Source organism: Salvelinus sp. IW2-2015, linkage group LG4q.1:29, assembly GCF_002910315.2.
Source record: "Salvelinus sp. IW2-2015 linkage group LG4q.1:29, ASM291031v2, whole genome shotgun sequence".
In the NCBI taxonomy this organism is placed as follows: Eukaryota; Metazoa; Chordata; class Actinopteri; order Salmoniformes; family Salmonidae; genus Salvelinus; species Salvelinus sp. IW2-2015.
The window spans coordinates 40,799,367-40,816,500 of record NC_036842.1 but is presented as its reverse complement, the minus strand read 5'-3'; the positions used below and the strand labels follow the sequence as shown (position 1 = coordinate 40,816,500).

The following is a 17,134-nucleotide window of genomic DNA, read 5'->3' as shown; positions in this document are numbered from 1 at the left end:
GCCAGCGCGGGCCAGAATCATAGTACAGGATTATACATCATATGTGAGACATGTCAAAGAAGTAGCGAAAGCAATAAAAATGTTGTACCGAACTTTTGACAGATATATCTACTGTAAATCACATCCAGATATGCTACTTATTTTACTTTTTTAACATGCACAGAAATAAACCACATCCATGTTCTCCTTTTGGCAGGTATTTTCATTATTAAACATGCAATGGACTACACAGAGGGAAGAGTATTCTGTGCATTCAGCCCCACGGACAGAACTCTTGTCAACGGGTATGCACAAAAACACAAGAAAGAGAGAGAGCTTAACATTACATTTAAAATACTCAATCAGTGTGACGAGTGCAGTCTCTGATGGGCATTGACTAGAGCAGTGAAGTCAGGTACATTTTCTGACGTGGCTATGCGCAGGATTGCTGAGAGGTGAGAGTCAGTAAGAGATGATCTGTGCCTTGACTTGTTATATTTCATCACTGAAAATGTCTGTTCACATACATAAGTTGACCCTAACAGTACAAACATCTTCTGAGCATGACTCCTACATCTGATGTGCAAAAAGGCCCTTCCCTTGTAGTTGGGAATTCTGTTCCTTCTTGAGGGCCATGATGTCCACGGTGAAGGCAAAATCGGCTAACCATTCTTTATCTTGCAGTTGAGGGAAATCCACATATATTCCTTTCATTTGCAAAAACTCAGCAATCTTCGACTTCAGGTCCCACACCCTTTTAAGCACCTTCCTCAAACTCAGCCATCTCACGTTTGTGTGGTAGGGGAGATCTGCATGACCCGACTCTGACTCTTCCAACAGTGAGACAAACTGCCTGTGGTTTAAAGATTTTGCTCTTATGAAGTTTATCACTTTAGTGACTGTATCCACAACATGGCTCATTTTCAGAACACATTTACAGAGCACCTCCTGATAAATATTATTTTCTGATCTGGGTTCAGCTCAGCTACATGATCTTGTATCCTTTTCATAAAGCCAGTGTTTTATCCTGTCAGGTTTGGGCACCCATCAGTGGTCACACTGGATAACTTTTCAAAACTCAGTCCCAGCTTTGCCACACACTTATTAACCTCCTCCAATAAATCTTTCCCTGTGGTTGTGCTCTTCATTGGCTGCACTGAAGCAAGCTCCTCGCGTGCATCACTGCTCTCATCTAGGGCCAAGGAGAAGGTGAAATCCTTTACCTTGTCTTTCAACTGTTGTTCCATATTCTCTGCGATGTCCTCAACACGCGTTCGTCTTGACAGGGAAACATTTTCAAACAGCTCTTTCTTGTTGGTGCAAAGTATTGATGCAGAGTCAATTAAACATTCTTTAATGAATTCGCCCTCAGCGAATGGCTTGCTATGTTTAACAATTTTGTGGGACAGTACATAGCTAGCTCTCACAATTCTGTCGTTTGCTGAATGCAGTTTTGTGAAAAGTCCTTGCTGCTTTAGCAAATGAGAAAGCAACTCTTTCAATGCACTTTCCCTTTGCTCAGAATACATATTCCTATATTTCTCTGCATGCTTCGTCTGGAAGTGTCGGGACAAGTTGTAGTCTTTCAAGTTAGCGATGCTCTCTTTGCACAATAAGCACACAGCTTTCCCTGATACCCCAATAAAGAAATATTTAGATGTCCACTCTTGCTGGAACACCCTACATTCATTGTCTTTCCTTTTCTTTGAAATCTTTGGAAAACAAATTTTTGCGCAATTTCTAGCTAGCTACTATTTCTAACTGTGACGTGTGTGTCAGCCTGTCTGTCACTGTCTGTCCTGTTGTCACGCTAGCTAGGAGTGGTGGGTGTGGAGTCAGGCGCAGAGAGCAGAGTTTCCAGAAAACTTTATTCCCAAAAGTGGTCACGCCAAAAACAGGCACAAATGACCAACAAAACGGGACACCAAACAATACGTAATGTAACAGACCACAAACCTCCACTGACAGAACAGAAAATAAGCCCGCACAAAAGCAGGCGGGCCTTGAAGGCTTAAATAGCCCCGAATTAACCATAAACAAGGAACAGGTGAAAACAATAAAGACAAAACCAACAGAAAAGGGCAAAGGAATCGGTGGCAGCTAGTAGACCGGTGACGACGACCGCCGAAATTCGTTTTGAAATACATTTTTCAAAACTTTACTATTGCAAATTCTTTATGTGATCTGAGCATGATTCCGCAGGCCGTATTGAATCAGGTTGTGGGCCGCATATGCCCCCCGGGCCGGCCTTTGCCCAGGCCTGCCCTAGTACCTTGTATGTGAACCATAACCATAACACAAAAGACTGCTGATTTTAACGCTAATTGTCACCAAAAAACGTTATTAATTCCCATTGTCTCTACTTCCCGTCGTCTCCCCCGCCTCATGTCTCTCCCAGTCAAGATCATACAGTATTTTCTTAAACCTCAAACTCAATGTGTGTGTGAATGAAGTCATGGGTCTTTTTTACATTTTTATAATATGTTAATTATTTTCCAATAAAAAAATACAGTGATACAAACATTGACATTCATTGTACTGTTGAATGGGATGGCCAATTTAGAGGACAAAACAAAACTTAACTCACACATACACAAAATAAAACTAAATCCTATTAGGTAGTACATGTATAAGAAGACAGCATATTGTCATTACAAGCAGTGTAGTTAAGCCAAAAATAAATATTGAGTGGAGTACAGCACAGAGTAGCAGCAGATCATCAACCCAGTTATGAAGCGGAACTAGATCATTTATCCAGTATCGGCTGCCATATTTTGTAAAACATTGGACTTCTATTGGAGGTATTGTATCAAATATTTCCCATACGCATTACATTCCCTAAATCCCGTAACCACATTTCAAAGGTAGGTGCAGTCTCCAATATCCAAAATTGCAATATGAGCCTTTTGGCTAATAGAGTACAACGAGAGACAGCCTTCCCTTCCTGGTTATTCCCATCAACTGTACCAAACAGAGCGATCAATGATCCTGGGGCTCGAACTCTATCGAAGGCTTTAGATCAGTAATTAAAAATGAGAGCCCAGTAAGCATGTAACTTAGGACATGTCCAAAATAAGTGGGTCATTGTCCCCTCATCCTGATTGCACCTCTCACACAGTGGTGAGGTGTCCGGGAATATTTTATGCAGTTTTACTTTAGAGTAATGTAAACTGTACAAGGTTGTGTCTGGCATTCACTGAACTGTGGTTTATATTCCTGAGAGCTTCTACCCAGTCCTCAACTGAGATTTCTGAACCAAGTTCCTGCTCCCAAGCCCTTTTAATAGTGTCTGTGGATACCTCTATGTGGGCCTGTAGCACATCATACAGTCTAGAGACTGACCCTTTTGGATGGGGTTTGACAAGGATCAGGCTATCTAATGTAGGATTATTTGACTTAATGCCATACTGTGGGATATGTGTCCTTAAGAAATTTCTGATTTGGAGGTATCTGGAAAAATATGTTGTCGGCATGTTAAACTTACCCTGTAATTGTTGAAATGAAGCTAACTGACCATCAATGTATAAGTTACCAATTGTTGTGAGCCCCTTCTCCCTCCACTGTGAAAACACCACATCATCCAATGCAGGGTGGAAGCATGATTCAGGAAAATCGGGCTGTCAATGTACAGTCGTGGCCAAAAGTTTTGAGAATGACACAAATATACATTTTCACAAAGTCTGCTGCCTTAGATTGTATGATGGCAATTTGCATATACTCCAAAATGTTATGAAGAGTGATCAGATGAATTGCAATTCATTGCAAAGTCCCTATTTGCCATGCAAATGAACTGAATCCCCCAAAAACATGTCTGCTGCATTTCAGCCCTGCCACAAAAGGACCAGCTGACATCATGTCAGTGATTCTCTCGTTAATAACACAGGTGTGAGTGTTAACGAGGACAAGGCTGGAGATCACTCTGTCATGCTGATTGAGTTTGAATAACAGACTGGAAGCTTCAAAAGTAGGGTGGTGCTTGGAATCATTGTTCTTCCTCTGTCAACCATGGTTGCCTGCAAGGAAACATGTGCCGTCATCATTGCTTTGCACAAAATGGGCTTCACAGGCAAGGATATTGCTGCCAGTAAGATTGCATCTAAATCAACCATTTATCGGATCATCAAGAACTTCAAGGAGAGAGGTTCAATTGTTGTGAAGAAGGCTTCAGGGCACCCAAGAAAGTCCAGCAAGCGCCAGGACCATCTCCTAAAGTTGATTCAGCTGCGGGGCACCACCAGTACAGAGCTTGCTCAGGAATGGCAGCAGGCAGGTGTGAGTGCATCTGCACGCACAGTGAGGCAAAGACTTTTGGAGGATGGCCTGGTGTCATGAAGGGCAGCAAAGAAGCCACTTCTCTCCAGGAAAGACATCAGGGACAGACTGATAATCTGCAAAAGGTACAGGGATTGGACTGCTGAGGAAGTCATTTTCTCTGATGAATCCCCTTTCCAATTGTTTGGGGCATCCGGAAAAAACTTGTCCGGAGAAGACAAGGTGAGTGCTACCATCAGTCCTGTGTCATGCCAACAGTAAAGCATCCTGAGACCATTCATGTGTGGGGTTGCCAACCTTGTGTCTACCTTCTTGCTTAGTGAGTTTATAGCAGCCAGTAGGTCACTTTGAGTAGGTTATGTGGGGAACTCTTGGGAGCTAGTATCTTCAGCTAACTCCTCGTGGGTCGGCGATGTTGAAATTGGTTCGTTTTCTATCTCATTCAAATTATCTTGTTTAGCACCCCCTGTTTTTGTGCCTTTTCCCTTTGCCATATTGCCAGACAATGTTTGAAGTTATAGGTTGTGAGAGGTTAAGATAAATATGAATTTGTTTCAAAATTGAGCGGAGCTCTAGCAAAGCACGTCTACTCGATAGCACGCTCTCTAGCGCCTCCGAAGTCATGGGTTTTAAAGAGACAGTGCACACTTTTATAAAAATAAGATATTACTTTTTCTATGCCAAAACAAGCTCAATAACTCAATGCATGTACACACTCCTGTTGAATATGCATTTACCTGTATTGTGAATAGGCCTAGGCTACAGTACATCTTGATTTACCCAGTTTATCACTAGACTAGAGATTTACCATTCAAATTAATGAATACCATTATGTTATGTAGATAAAATTAGTTTAAAAAAAAGTAAAAATAAAATAGATTGTATGATTATATAATTGATTTTCTCAAATGTATGCATATTTTTTATTTTATTTTGTATGATATTGAACTCAAAAGATATGTCTAGATCAACTGCTATTCTGTGACTTTGGCCAATACACCTTTTTTTTGCCGTGGTATCGTTTTGGTATCGAGTATCGTGATGGTATCGTGTATCGCAATACTTAACCTTGTATTGGTATTGAAGTCAAAATTTTGGTATCGTGACAACACTATTCCCTACTGTACAGTATGCAGTGCACTACTTTTGATCAGGGCACATGAGCCTGTCTTGCTGCAGCTTTCTAGTCCCCTAATTGTGGAATCAGTAGCTCAGTTTCCATTCAATTGGCGACAGATTTTCACGGGAATGTTTTCAAAATTTTCCTTCCAGAGATGTGTTTCCATCAAATTGAGTTGTTGCAGCTAAGAGGCTGTGCGTGATGAAGTAGTGCACATAAAACTACTATTTTGTTAAATTCCCATGTACTTCGAAATTCAAAAGGCACTCGCATATCCGAGCAATCTTTTTTGCAGGTGCATGGTAACAGTTGAACAAGACGAAGGAAAAAGGAAACCGCACACTGCTCTTGATAGTATCTGATCTTTAATAAACTTACGTATCGGCCTCACGGCCTTCGTCAGAGCTTATGTACCGAAAAAAATTGTTAAATGGGTGTCCATCGCATTTTCAACTCTACTGATGGTTTTCTCACAAAAAATGTTACGTTATGTAGCGAGTGGGCACACTCTGGTATTGGCACGTGTGCTCTAGCCAGCAGCGCGCAGCAGATTATTTGTATTTGTCAAATGGTAGCCAAGCATCGATGATTCAGTCACCAGAATAAGACCCTCAATATTTATTGGAAAGGAGCAACAAGTTCATCACCTTGCACTTTCACCACCCTGTGAAGTTCTTCATAACTTATTTCATCTGTAGCCTAATAAACTACATGCTTCCCGATGAGTCGTAGAGGGAGGACCACATGTCAGCACGTGTCTCCAACTTTACTTCGATATGAGGTAAATATATCCATATTTGCGCATACATTTTCCTCTGACATTTCTCGCGTAATTAATTTTACCGACACAAAAGATCCCACCTTGTCTAGCGTATTTGGTTATGTCGACATTTGGAAAGTTTACTGAAAAATGTTCTGTTTCCATCAGGCCTGTCCTGAAATTTTTATCCGACATGTACTTTACTTGCATAAAAAGATTGGATGGAAACCTGGTTAGTGACACATTTTTTACCTGATAATTATCTTGGGTGCTAGGGTCTGGAAGTCTGCTCATGTGCTCCCTCTCCACAAAGATGGTGACCCCTCTGACTTGAATAATATTCACCTGATCTCTAGATTTTTTTTAATCAACACTCAACTTAGATATTTTCTTGCTTCAAAGTGTATTCTAAGTGTCTATCAGTCTGGTTTCATATCTGCTGCTTCTTTGGGGATAAATTACATTGTAAATTGCATGGACAAAAAGCTAACTTTCAGAAAGCATATTGATGAGTTAGTTAAGAAGTTAGGAATTAAAATGGACTTCCTTAATAGGAATAGGGCATGCCTTTCGTTAAATAGCAGAAAACAAATCATTCAGTCGACATTCATACCGGTTATAGATTATGGTGATATTGTGTATATGAATGCAGCTTCCACTGTGTTTGGACACAGTTTATCATAACGCACTACACTTTATTATGGGCGACAGGTTCTGTACACATCATTGCTTTCGTTTTCAGAAAGTAGTCTGGCCCTCTTTGAAGTCTCGTAGATCAATGCATTGCAATCTTTTTGTTTTTGAAGCCCTCTTGCATAAACTTCTGCTGTACCTTACTTCAGGGGTTCCCAAACTTTTTCACTCAGACCCCCCTTCCAGCATTGGCGAACATCCCGCGACCCCCCCCCCCCCCCTGCCCGTGTGCACGTGCGCACATGCCACATTTATTTCTATGGGCACAAGCACTGTTCATGACACACACTGTTCACACCCCTCTTGTTGGCTTCCCCACAGTTTGGGAACCTGTGCCTAACTTCATTGTTAACCTATAAACATACAAACTACCAAGGATTGCTAACTCTGAAGATCCCTTCGATATCCAATGAGTTAATTAAATCTGCTTTTAATTATTTTGCACCATACTTGTGAAATCATTTCCTAAACTCTCTAAAATTAGAAGAGTTGGTGCCTGTAGAGCAATTCATGTGTCAGAATGTGTCTGTTTTATAGGATTTTGTTTCGCATTTTGATGCGAGCGTAAAAAAACATTAGTAGCACCTGCTCTTTCRATGACATAGACGTGCCAGGCGAACCCTGGTGAAAGCTATGATCCCTTATTTATGTAATTTGTTAAACCCACTTCAATCAGTGTAGATGAAGGGGAGGAGAGAGTTTAAATAAGGATTTTTAAGCCTTGAGACAATTGAGACATGGATTGTGTATGTACAGGGCATTCGGAAAGTATTCAAACCCCTTGACTTTTTCCACATTATATTAAGTTACAGCCTTATTCTAAAATTGATTAAATGTTTTTTTCCCCCTCATCAATCTACACACAATACCCCATAATGACAAAGCAAAAACAGGTTTTTAGACATTTTTGCAACAAACCAAAAAATACAAAAATAAACTGAAACATCACATATAAAATATTCAGAACCTTTACTCAGTACTTTGTTGAAGCACTGTTGGCAGCGATTAGAGCCTCGAGTCTTCTTGGGTATGAAGCTACAAGCTCAGCACACCTGTATTTGTTGAGTTTTTCCCATTCTTCTCTGCAGATCCTCTCAAGCACTCTCAGGCTGCATAGCTATTTTCAGGTTTCTCCAGAGATGTTCGATAGGGTTCAAATCCGGGCTCTGGCTGGGCCACTCACGGACATTCAGAGACTTGTCCCGAAGCCACTACTGTGTTGTTTTGGCTGTGTGCTTAGATTCGTTGTCCTGTTGGAAGGTGAACCTTCACCCCAGTCTGAGGTCCTGAGTGCTCTGGAGCAGGTTATCATCAAGGATCTCTCTGTTCTTTGCTCCGTTCATCTTTCCCTTGATCCTGACTAGTATCCCAGTCCCTGAAAAACGTCCCCACAGCATGATATTGCCACCAACATGCTTTACCATAGGGATGGTGCCAAGTTTCCTCCAGACGTGATGCTTGGCATTCAGGCCAAAGAGTTCAATCTTGGTTTCATCAGATCAGAAAATCTTGTTTCTCATTGTCTGAGTCCTTTAGGTGCTTTTTGGCACTCTCCAAGCTGGCTGTCACATGCCTTTTACTGAGGAGTGGCTTCCGTCTGGCCACTCTACCATAAAGGCCTGATTGGTGGAGTGCTGCATGGATGGTTGTCCTTCTGGAAGGTTCTCCCATCTCCACAGAGGAACTCTGGAGCTCTGTCAGAGTGACCATCGGGTTCTTGCTCACCTCTCTGACAAAGGCACTTCTCCCCCGATTTCTCAGTTTGGTCGTGCAGCCAGTTCTAGGGAGAGTCTTGGTGGTTCCAAACTTTTCAACCATTTAAGAATGATGGAGGACACTGTTCTTAGGGACCTTCAATACTGCAGAATGTTTTTGGTACCCTTCCCCAGATCTGTGCCTCAACACAATTCTGTCTCACAATTCCTTTGACCTCATGGCTTGGTTTTTGCTCTGACATGCACTGTCAACTGAGGGACCTTATATAGACAGGTGTGTGCCTTTCCAAATCATGTAAAATCAATGGAATTTGCCACAGGTGGACTCCAATCAAGTTGTAGAAACATCTAAAGGATGATTAATGGAAACAGGATGCACCTGAGCTCATTTTCGAGTCTCATAGCAATGGGTCTGAATATTGTATGTAAATAAGGTATTTCCTTTTTTTATTTTCGCTTTGTCATTATGGGGTATTGTGTGTAGATTGATGAGGAAAACAAATATTTAATCCAGTTTAAGGCTGTAACGTACAAAATGTGGAAAAAGTCAAGGGGTCTGAATACGTTCCGAATGCAGCGTATGCCATTCAGAGGGTGAATGGGCAAGATAAATGATTTAAGTGCCTTTGAACGGGGTACGGTAGTAGGTGCTAGAAACACTGGTTTGAGTGCAGTTTCCCATGTGAATCAAGAATTGTCCACCACCCAAACGACATCCAGCCAACTTGACAAACTGTAGCAACAATGGGAGTCAACATGGGATAGCGTCCTGTAGATCCGTTTCAACACCTTGTAGAGTCCATGCCCCGACAAATTTAAGCTGTTCTAAGGGCCAAAAGGGCGAAACTCAATATTAGGAAGGTGTTCCTAATGTTTCGAACACTCAGTGAACATCATTTGTCAAGACACACATAGAGACTGCAGCAGTACTCAGAAGTGAAGGACAGAGAAATTGGTATAAAAAGCTTTTTCCTCAACATTTTGTATTAAACTAAATCAAAGGTGGTGGGGAGTTGCAGCTCAATATTATGATGGTGTTTCTAATGTTTTGTTCACTCAGTTGATGTGTATATCGATGTGTACAGTGTTAGGTTCTAAACAAACAGTGTAAAAACTCAAACGGATGACTTGGAAAAGCTCAAACCAAGTTTATTCACCCACTGGGTCAAACACCTGCAAAGACATGTTTACACAAGCACATACAGTACCAGTCAAAAGTGGACAACTCTACTCATTCAAGGGTTTTCCTTTATTTTTACTATTTTCTACATTATAGAATTATAGTGAGACATCAAAACTATGAAATAACACAAATGGAATCATGTAGTAACCAAAAAAGTGACTACATGTTAAACAAATCAAAATATATTTTAGATTCTTCAAAGTGTTCATCCTTTGCCTTGACAGCTTTGCACACTCTTGGCATTCTCTCAACCAGCTAGATGAGGAATGCTGTACCAACAGTCTTGAAGGAGTTCCTGCATATGCTGAACACTTGTTGGCTGCTTTTCCTTCGCTCAGCGGTCCAATTCATCCCAAACCATCTCAATTGGCTGTGACTGTGGAGGCCAGGTCATCTGATGCAGCACTCCATCACTCTCCTTACACAGCCTGGAAGTGTGTTGGGTCATTGTCCTGTTGAAAAACAAATGATAGTCCCAATAAGCGCAAACCAGATGGGATGGTGTATCGCTGCAGAATGTTGTGGTAGTCATGCTGGTTAAGTGGGTCTTCAATTCTATATAAATCAAACACAGTGTCACCAGTAAAGCACCATCACACCTTCTCCTCCATGCTTCACGGTGGAAACCACACATGCGGAGATCATCCATTCACCTACATCTGCATCTCACAAAAGGCGGCAGGTAGCCTGGTGGTTAGAGCGTTGGACTAGTAACTGAAAGGTTGCAAGCTCAAATCCCTGAGCTGACAAGGTAAAAAATCTGTCGTTCTGCCTCTGAACAAGGCAGTTAACCTACTGATCCTAGGCTGTCATTGAAAATAAGAATGTGTTCTTTACTGACTTGCCTAGTTAAATAAAGATAAAATAATTGAAGACAAGGTGGTTGGAACCAAAAATCTCAAATTTGGACTCATCAGACCAAAGGACAGATTTCCACTGGTCTAATGTCCATTGCGTGTGTTTCTTTGCCCAAGCTAGTCTCTTCTTATTATTGATGTCCTTTAGTTTCTTTGCAGCAATTCAACCATGAAGGCCTGATTCACGCMGTCTCCTCTGAACAGTTGATGTTGAGATGTGTCTGTTATTTGGGCTGCAATCTGAGGTGCAGTTAACTCGAATGAATTTATCCTCTGCAGCAGAGGTAACTCTGGGTCTTCCTTTCCTTTGGCCGTCCTCATGAGAGCCAGTTTCATCATAGCGCTTGATGGTTTCTGCGACTGCACTTGAAGTTCTTGAAATGTTCCTTGTTGACTGACCTTCATGTCTTAAAGTAATGATGTGCTGTACTGTCATTTCTCTTTGCTTATTTGAGCTGTTGCCATAATATGAACTTGGTCTTTTACTAAATAGGGTTATCTTCTGTATACCCCCCCACCTTGTCACAACACAACTGATTGGCTCGGACACATTAAAAAGGAAAGAAATTCCACAAATTAACTTTTAACAAGACATACCTGAAATGAATTCCAGGTGACTACCTAATGAAGCTGGCTGAGAGAATGCCAAGAGTGTGCAAAGCTGTCGTCAAGGCAAAGGATTAACACTTTTAAGAATCTAAAATATATTTTGATTAGTTTAACACTTTTTTGGCTACTACATGATTCTATATGTGTTATTTCATAGTTTTGATGTTTCCACTTTAATTTACAATGCAGAAAATAGTACAAATAAAGAAACACCCTTGAATGAGTAGGTGTGTCCAAACTTTTGACTGGTGCTGTATATTTGTACCCTCCTACTAGGTAGAGTCAAGTCCTTGCACATGTAGACAGCCAATACATCTCTGTTGCTAGTCATGATCTTAATTTGTTCCTCTCACTGGTGTAGTCATGGCCCGGCCTCCTGCTAGAACATTTGTGTGCATGTAAGTCTATGTGTGTTCCATGTCACTTCATCTGACCTGACCTCGGGCGGAATTCCTCACTCCTCCCTTATCCACGGCTGTCCTACATTATAAGTGACTGAAACCAGACTGTTGCCCTTTGCCTCCCTCCATAGGATCCATGAGATTTAAGAATAACATGTTTGACAGAATGTAAACTTTTTGCCTCCCCCCATTGTCTCACTCAGTAACTTTCCATACACCTAATTTTTATCCACCCTCCATTGACCCCAACATATACAGTCATTATGCATGTCAAGTAATCAATAAGTTCTAGTATGGTAACATGAATAAGTGTATTTCAAGATAAAATACAACAATAGTGTATATTGGTGTGTATTGATGTGTATGTATTATACAGGGATCATCTGTAAAAAAGACATTGGTCTCAGCATGACTCCCTGTCAAATTAAAGGTTGAATAAATAGGGCTCTGATCAAAAGTAATGCACTCTATAGGGAATAGGGTGCCATTTCGGACACAACCATGAGTGGCGCAGCAGTCTAAGGCACTGCATCTCAGTGCAGGAGGTGTCACTATAGTACCTGGTTTGAATCCAGGCTGTATCACAGCTGTGATTGGGAGTCCCACAGGGCGGCACACAATTGGCCAAGCATCGTCCGGATTTAGCCAGAGTTGGCCATCATTGTAAATAAGAATTTGTTCTAAACGTYCCCAAATCTAACTGCCTGTAGCTCAGGACCTGGAGCAAGAATATGCATATTCTTGAGACCATTTGAAAGGAAATACTTTGAAGTTTGTGGAAATGTGAAATTAATGTAGGAGAATAAAACACATTAGATCTGGTAAAAGATGCAAGAGAAAGGCCATAATGCATTATTCCAGCCCAGGCACAATTTAGATTTTGGCCACTAGATGGCAGCAGTGTATATGCAAAGTTTTAGACTGATCCAATGAACCTGTTCAAAACTTTGTATCGATACTGCCCAAATGTGCATAATTGGTTTATTAATACATWTTCAAGTTCATAATTGTGCACTCTGCTCAAACAATAGCATGATATTKTTTCACTGTAATAGCTACTGTAAATTGGACAGTGCAGTTAGATTAACAAGAATTTAAACTTTATGCCCATGTCAGATATTTCTATGTCCTGGGATTTTTGTTTGTTACTTACAACCTCATGCTAATCACATATTCTGTGCACTGCAAGTGATATCACATTTCTATTGTTGCACTTTTTGATTTATACAGTGAAAGAGTAACGGTACAATCTTTCCCTTTACCCCTCTCTCATATTCTCATTCATTTTCATCTGCTTTTTCATCCTATAATGTGCATATTTTCCCCTCTTCCTCTTTACCATAATCCATCACTCTACTTTCATCTAGGCCTGTACTTTCTTCCATTTCTATGTCCTTTGGATGCTTTTTCTTTCTCTCTCTTTTCTCCATAACTGTCATCCCTGTCTCAACCCCCCCCCCACTGACCATGTTCTCTGTCCTTCTCCAGGAGGATGAGTCCAATGCTGTTGGAGCTGACCCCAGAGACCATGCCCACATCAGGAAGTTTCTCAGCCAGCGCCACAAGAAGTTGCCATGGAAACCTGAGGTAAGTTCACAGGATAGGATTTAGTGTTTGGTCTCTCTGCAGTATTTGAATCCGCTCTGAGACCAGGTCCCTTATTAACAAAACATGTCAGTGTAGGAGTGCTGATCTAGAATCAGGTGCCGCCTACCCCAGTGATATACATTTTTATGATCTAAATGTAAAAAAACTGATCAGAAATCTGTCTCCCTCTCTTAGTATCTGAGAAACTTATCTGAATAACAAACCTGAAATGAATCCTCTTAAAGACTTGGCTAAGCCACACACCTGGATTGAAATCAGCCGTTTCCAGCTACAATAGTCATTTACAACATTAACAATGTCTACACTGTATTTCTGATCAATTTGATATTATTTTAATGGACAAAACATGAGCTTTTCTTTCAAAAACAAGGACATTTCTAAGTGACCCCAAACTTTTGAACGGTAGTGTATATACTGTGCATTTGGAAAGTATTCAGACGCCTTCCCTTTTCCACATTTAGTTATGTTACAGCATTATTCTAAAAAACTAATCTCATTAGTGTACCCATAATGACGAAGCGAAAACAGGTGTTTTGAAATTGCTGCAAATATATATATATATATATATATAAGTACATTTGGCAGCGACGACAGGCACTGTACCCTTTGAAAAAATGATTTTATTCAAGAAAATGAATCACAAGTAATGATAGGTCAGCAAATAATTGCTACTATAGGTATTTTTTACATTGTAATTCAAGAGAAGATGTTTTCTCTCCATGTTGTCCTTTTTTAGTGGGCCCTGGTCAAAATAGGAAATAGGGGGCCATTTGGTTTGCAGACTTAAACTGTCATTTCCTCACATTAGAGCCTGAGTAGTGAAAATATACTCTCCATCTATTTTGCATTAGCTTGTGGATGAGGACGTTTCTCCAAAACCATTTTTTCACCTTCTAAAATGTCACCTTAGACATGAGCACTAGAAGGTACTCTAATTTCCAAGCTGTAAGCAGTTCAGACAAGCACGGACACACACGGACACGCATGTACGCACTTATACGCACACACATACAGACATCTAACTGCTATAACAATAGGGAACAGAAGGCAGGCCAATTAAGCAGAGAAAGTGTGATAAGAAGAGCCGTGCTCGATGTGTAACCTGCTCAGCACAGTGTAATGAACTCTGTCCGCGGAGGCCCTGTGTGTCTCAGAGGACCTAATGCAAAGCACATCTGTGAACTGGTCAAGCGAGAAGACAACCCAACCAATTTAGCCTTTATTATTTCAATGGCTCTCTGGCTCTTTAGTGTCAGTTTTGGCTGTTTGGTGTGTGGGTTGTGTGGTGGTGTTGTGTGTGTGTGTGTGTGTGTGTGTGTGTCAGACAAGGACATTCAAGGGTGTGTGATGGAATGTACTTAAGCAAGTCTCCACGTCTCAGAAAGTTTACTCATCACGTGATCCACCTTCGCTACCCTTTGATCAAGACACACGTCAACACCCTACTTCCTCCACAAAAGGCAACAATTAAAATATGCAGTGGGTTCGATACAGTACGGGGAGACACTGTAAAATCTGTATAGTTATTCCACCCATGTTCTCCAAGGCTGTTCGTTCTTCAGTTATTCCACTATTGTTCCCTCAGGGTATCCAAAATAGTGTTCAGCATGCAGAGTGAGTCCACAGAACAGGGATGGGTGTGTAGAGCAGGCATATGGACACAGCTATGGACTTAGACGAGTGTTACTGATCATTCGGAAATATGTGTATGGTTCCACCTCGTAAGTAAACATAGGATGAATCAGGGTCACCAGAAGAAAAAACCATGTGGCGAGCTGCCAATTTCCCCCCATCACTTTCGAATCAGGTGGGGCAACGTCCCACCCCTTTTGATTTAGTCTAATACAAAATAATGAGACAAAATCTTTAAAAAGAGGGGCAAAGTGCCATTTATTTTTTTACCAATTTGCCTCATGATTTGTCAACTCACACACAATTTCTCTGTCCTTCACTTCTGAGTGCTGCTGCAGGCTCTATGTGTGTCTTGAGGAATGCTGTACACTGAGTGTTCAAAACATTAGGAACACCTTCCTAATATTTAGTTGCACCCCCTTTTGCCCTTAGAACAGCTTCAATTTGTCCGGGCATGGTCTCCACAAGGTTTCGAAAGCATTACACAGTTTGGCTGGCCCATGGTGACTCCAATGTGTCCCACAATCATGTCAAGTTTGCTGGATGACCTTTGGGTAGTGTACCGTTCTTAATAACACAGTAAACTGTTGAGCGTTAAAAAAACAGCAGCATTGCAATTCTTGACAGACTCAAACCTGACACCTAATTCCGTACCTCATTCAAAGGCACTTAAATCGTTTGCCTTGCCCATTCACCTTCAGAATTGCACACATACACAATTACATTTACATTTGAGTAATTTAGCAGATGCTCTTATCTAGAGCGACATACATTAGTGAGTGCATACATCTGTCATACTTTTTCGTATTGGTTCCCCTTCGGGAATCAAACCAACAACCCTGGCGTTGCAAGCACCATGCTTTAGAAACTGAGAAACACGGGACCCAATCCACGTCTCAACTGTTTCCCCATTCATCTACACTGATTAAAGTGGATTTAACAGGTGACATCAATGAGGAATCATAGACTGACCAGGTGAATCCAGGTGAACGCTATGTCATGGAAAGAGCAGGTGTTCCTAATGTGTTCCTAATCAGATTCCCAGAACTCCACCCCCACCTCTGTGTCATGTTTTTTTTAAACTATCCCATGTGGCTGCACTTCTCATCCTGGGACTGTCCTGTTTCTCAGACCCTTTTCAGGTGTCCCAACTTTTCTTTCTACAAAAAAGGTAATTTTATCAGCATGACGCATCAATTAATTTAGGCTACTTGAATGTAGACCCAGTGACAATAGCCGAATGTCATAACACTTTTGGTGTTTTGTAACCGATGGTTCACTTTCCATTCATCAATTGGCGTGACAAAAATGCTCAGGAAGTCTACTTTTTGAAGTTATGTATTTGACAATCCTGATTGTGTTCACGCCAAATTAAAAGGTAACACTTTTTTTATATTTTTTACATTAAATTACATCTTTACTATTAGGCCCATAATAAATAGAAAATGCTACCGCGTGCACACATAGGCCCCACGGAAAAAAATTGAGACCCCCGAATGTCACGGTATAATGTGCACTCTGGCCCGGAAACCCAACTTGTATTTTTACTTAAGTACTTTACACATTTGCTGCTCAGTAATGATCAATTAGCTAATATAGCAACTATTGAATTTGAAGCAGGGGAATTTCTATCAGAACCAAAATGAATCGAATTTCTTGAAATTTTCCAGTATTGACTGATCTTCATGTCTTAAAGTGATGATGGACTGTCATTTATCTTTGCTTATTTGAGCTGTTCTTGGCATGATATGGACTTGGTATTTTACCAAATAGGTCTATCTTCTGTATACCCCCACCTACCTTGTCACAACACAACCAATTGGCTCAAACACATTAAAAAGGACAGAAATTCCACAAATGTACTTTTAACAAGGCACAGCTGTTAATTGAAATGCATTCCAGGTGACTACCTCCATAAGCTGGTTGAGAGAATTCCAAGAGTGTGCAAAGCTGTCATCAAGGCAAAGGGTGGCTACTTTGAAGAATCTCAAAAATAGAATATATTTTGATTTGTTTAACACTTTTTTGGTTACTACATGATTCCATATGTGTTATTTAGAGTTTGATGTCTTCACTATTATTCTACAATGTAGAAAATAGTACAAATAATGAAAAACCCTTGAATGAGTAGGTGTTCTAAAACCTCTGAGGGGCACCAGACCTCTGTGTGTGTGTGTGTGTGTGTGTGTGTGTGTGTGTGTGGTGTGTGTGTGTGTGTGTGAGAGAGAGACAGAGAAAGACAGAGAGTCAGAGAAGTTAGATAGTGTGTGTTCTTGACCAGGAGTCAGGAGTGCGTTGGACTGGA

General features: G+C 40.9%; 1 protein-coding gene across 1 annotated transcript in view; it reads left to right on the top strand.

The window, feature by feature from the left end:
- The window catches only part of b4galnt4a (beta-1,4-N-acetyl-galactosaminyl transferase 4a), a 431,216-nt gene that overhangs the window by 244,893 nt on the left and 169,189 nt on the right, over positions 1 to 17,134 (top strand). Inside the window, exon 3 of the mRNA XM_023984701.2 lies at positions 13,078 to 13,176. Within this exon, the coding sequence (XP_023840469.1) occupies positions 13,078 to 13,176 (99 nt within the window). The remainder of the gene's footprint in view (positions 1 to 13,077; positions 13,177 to 17,134) is intronic.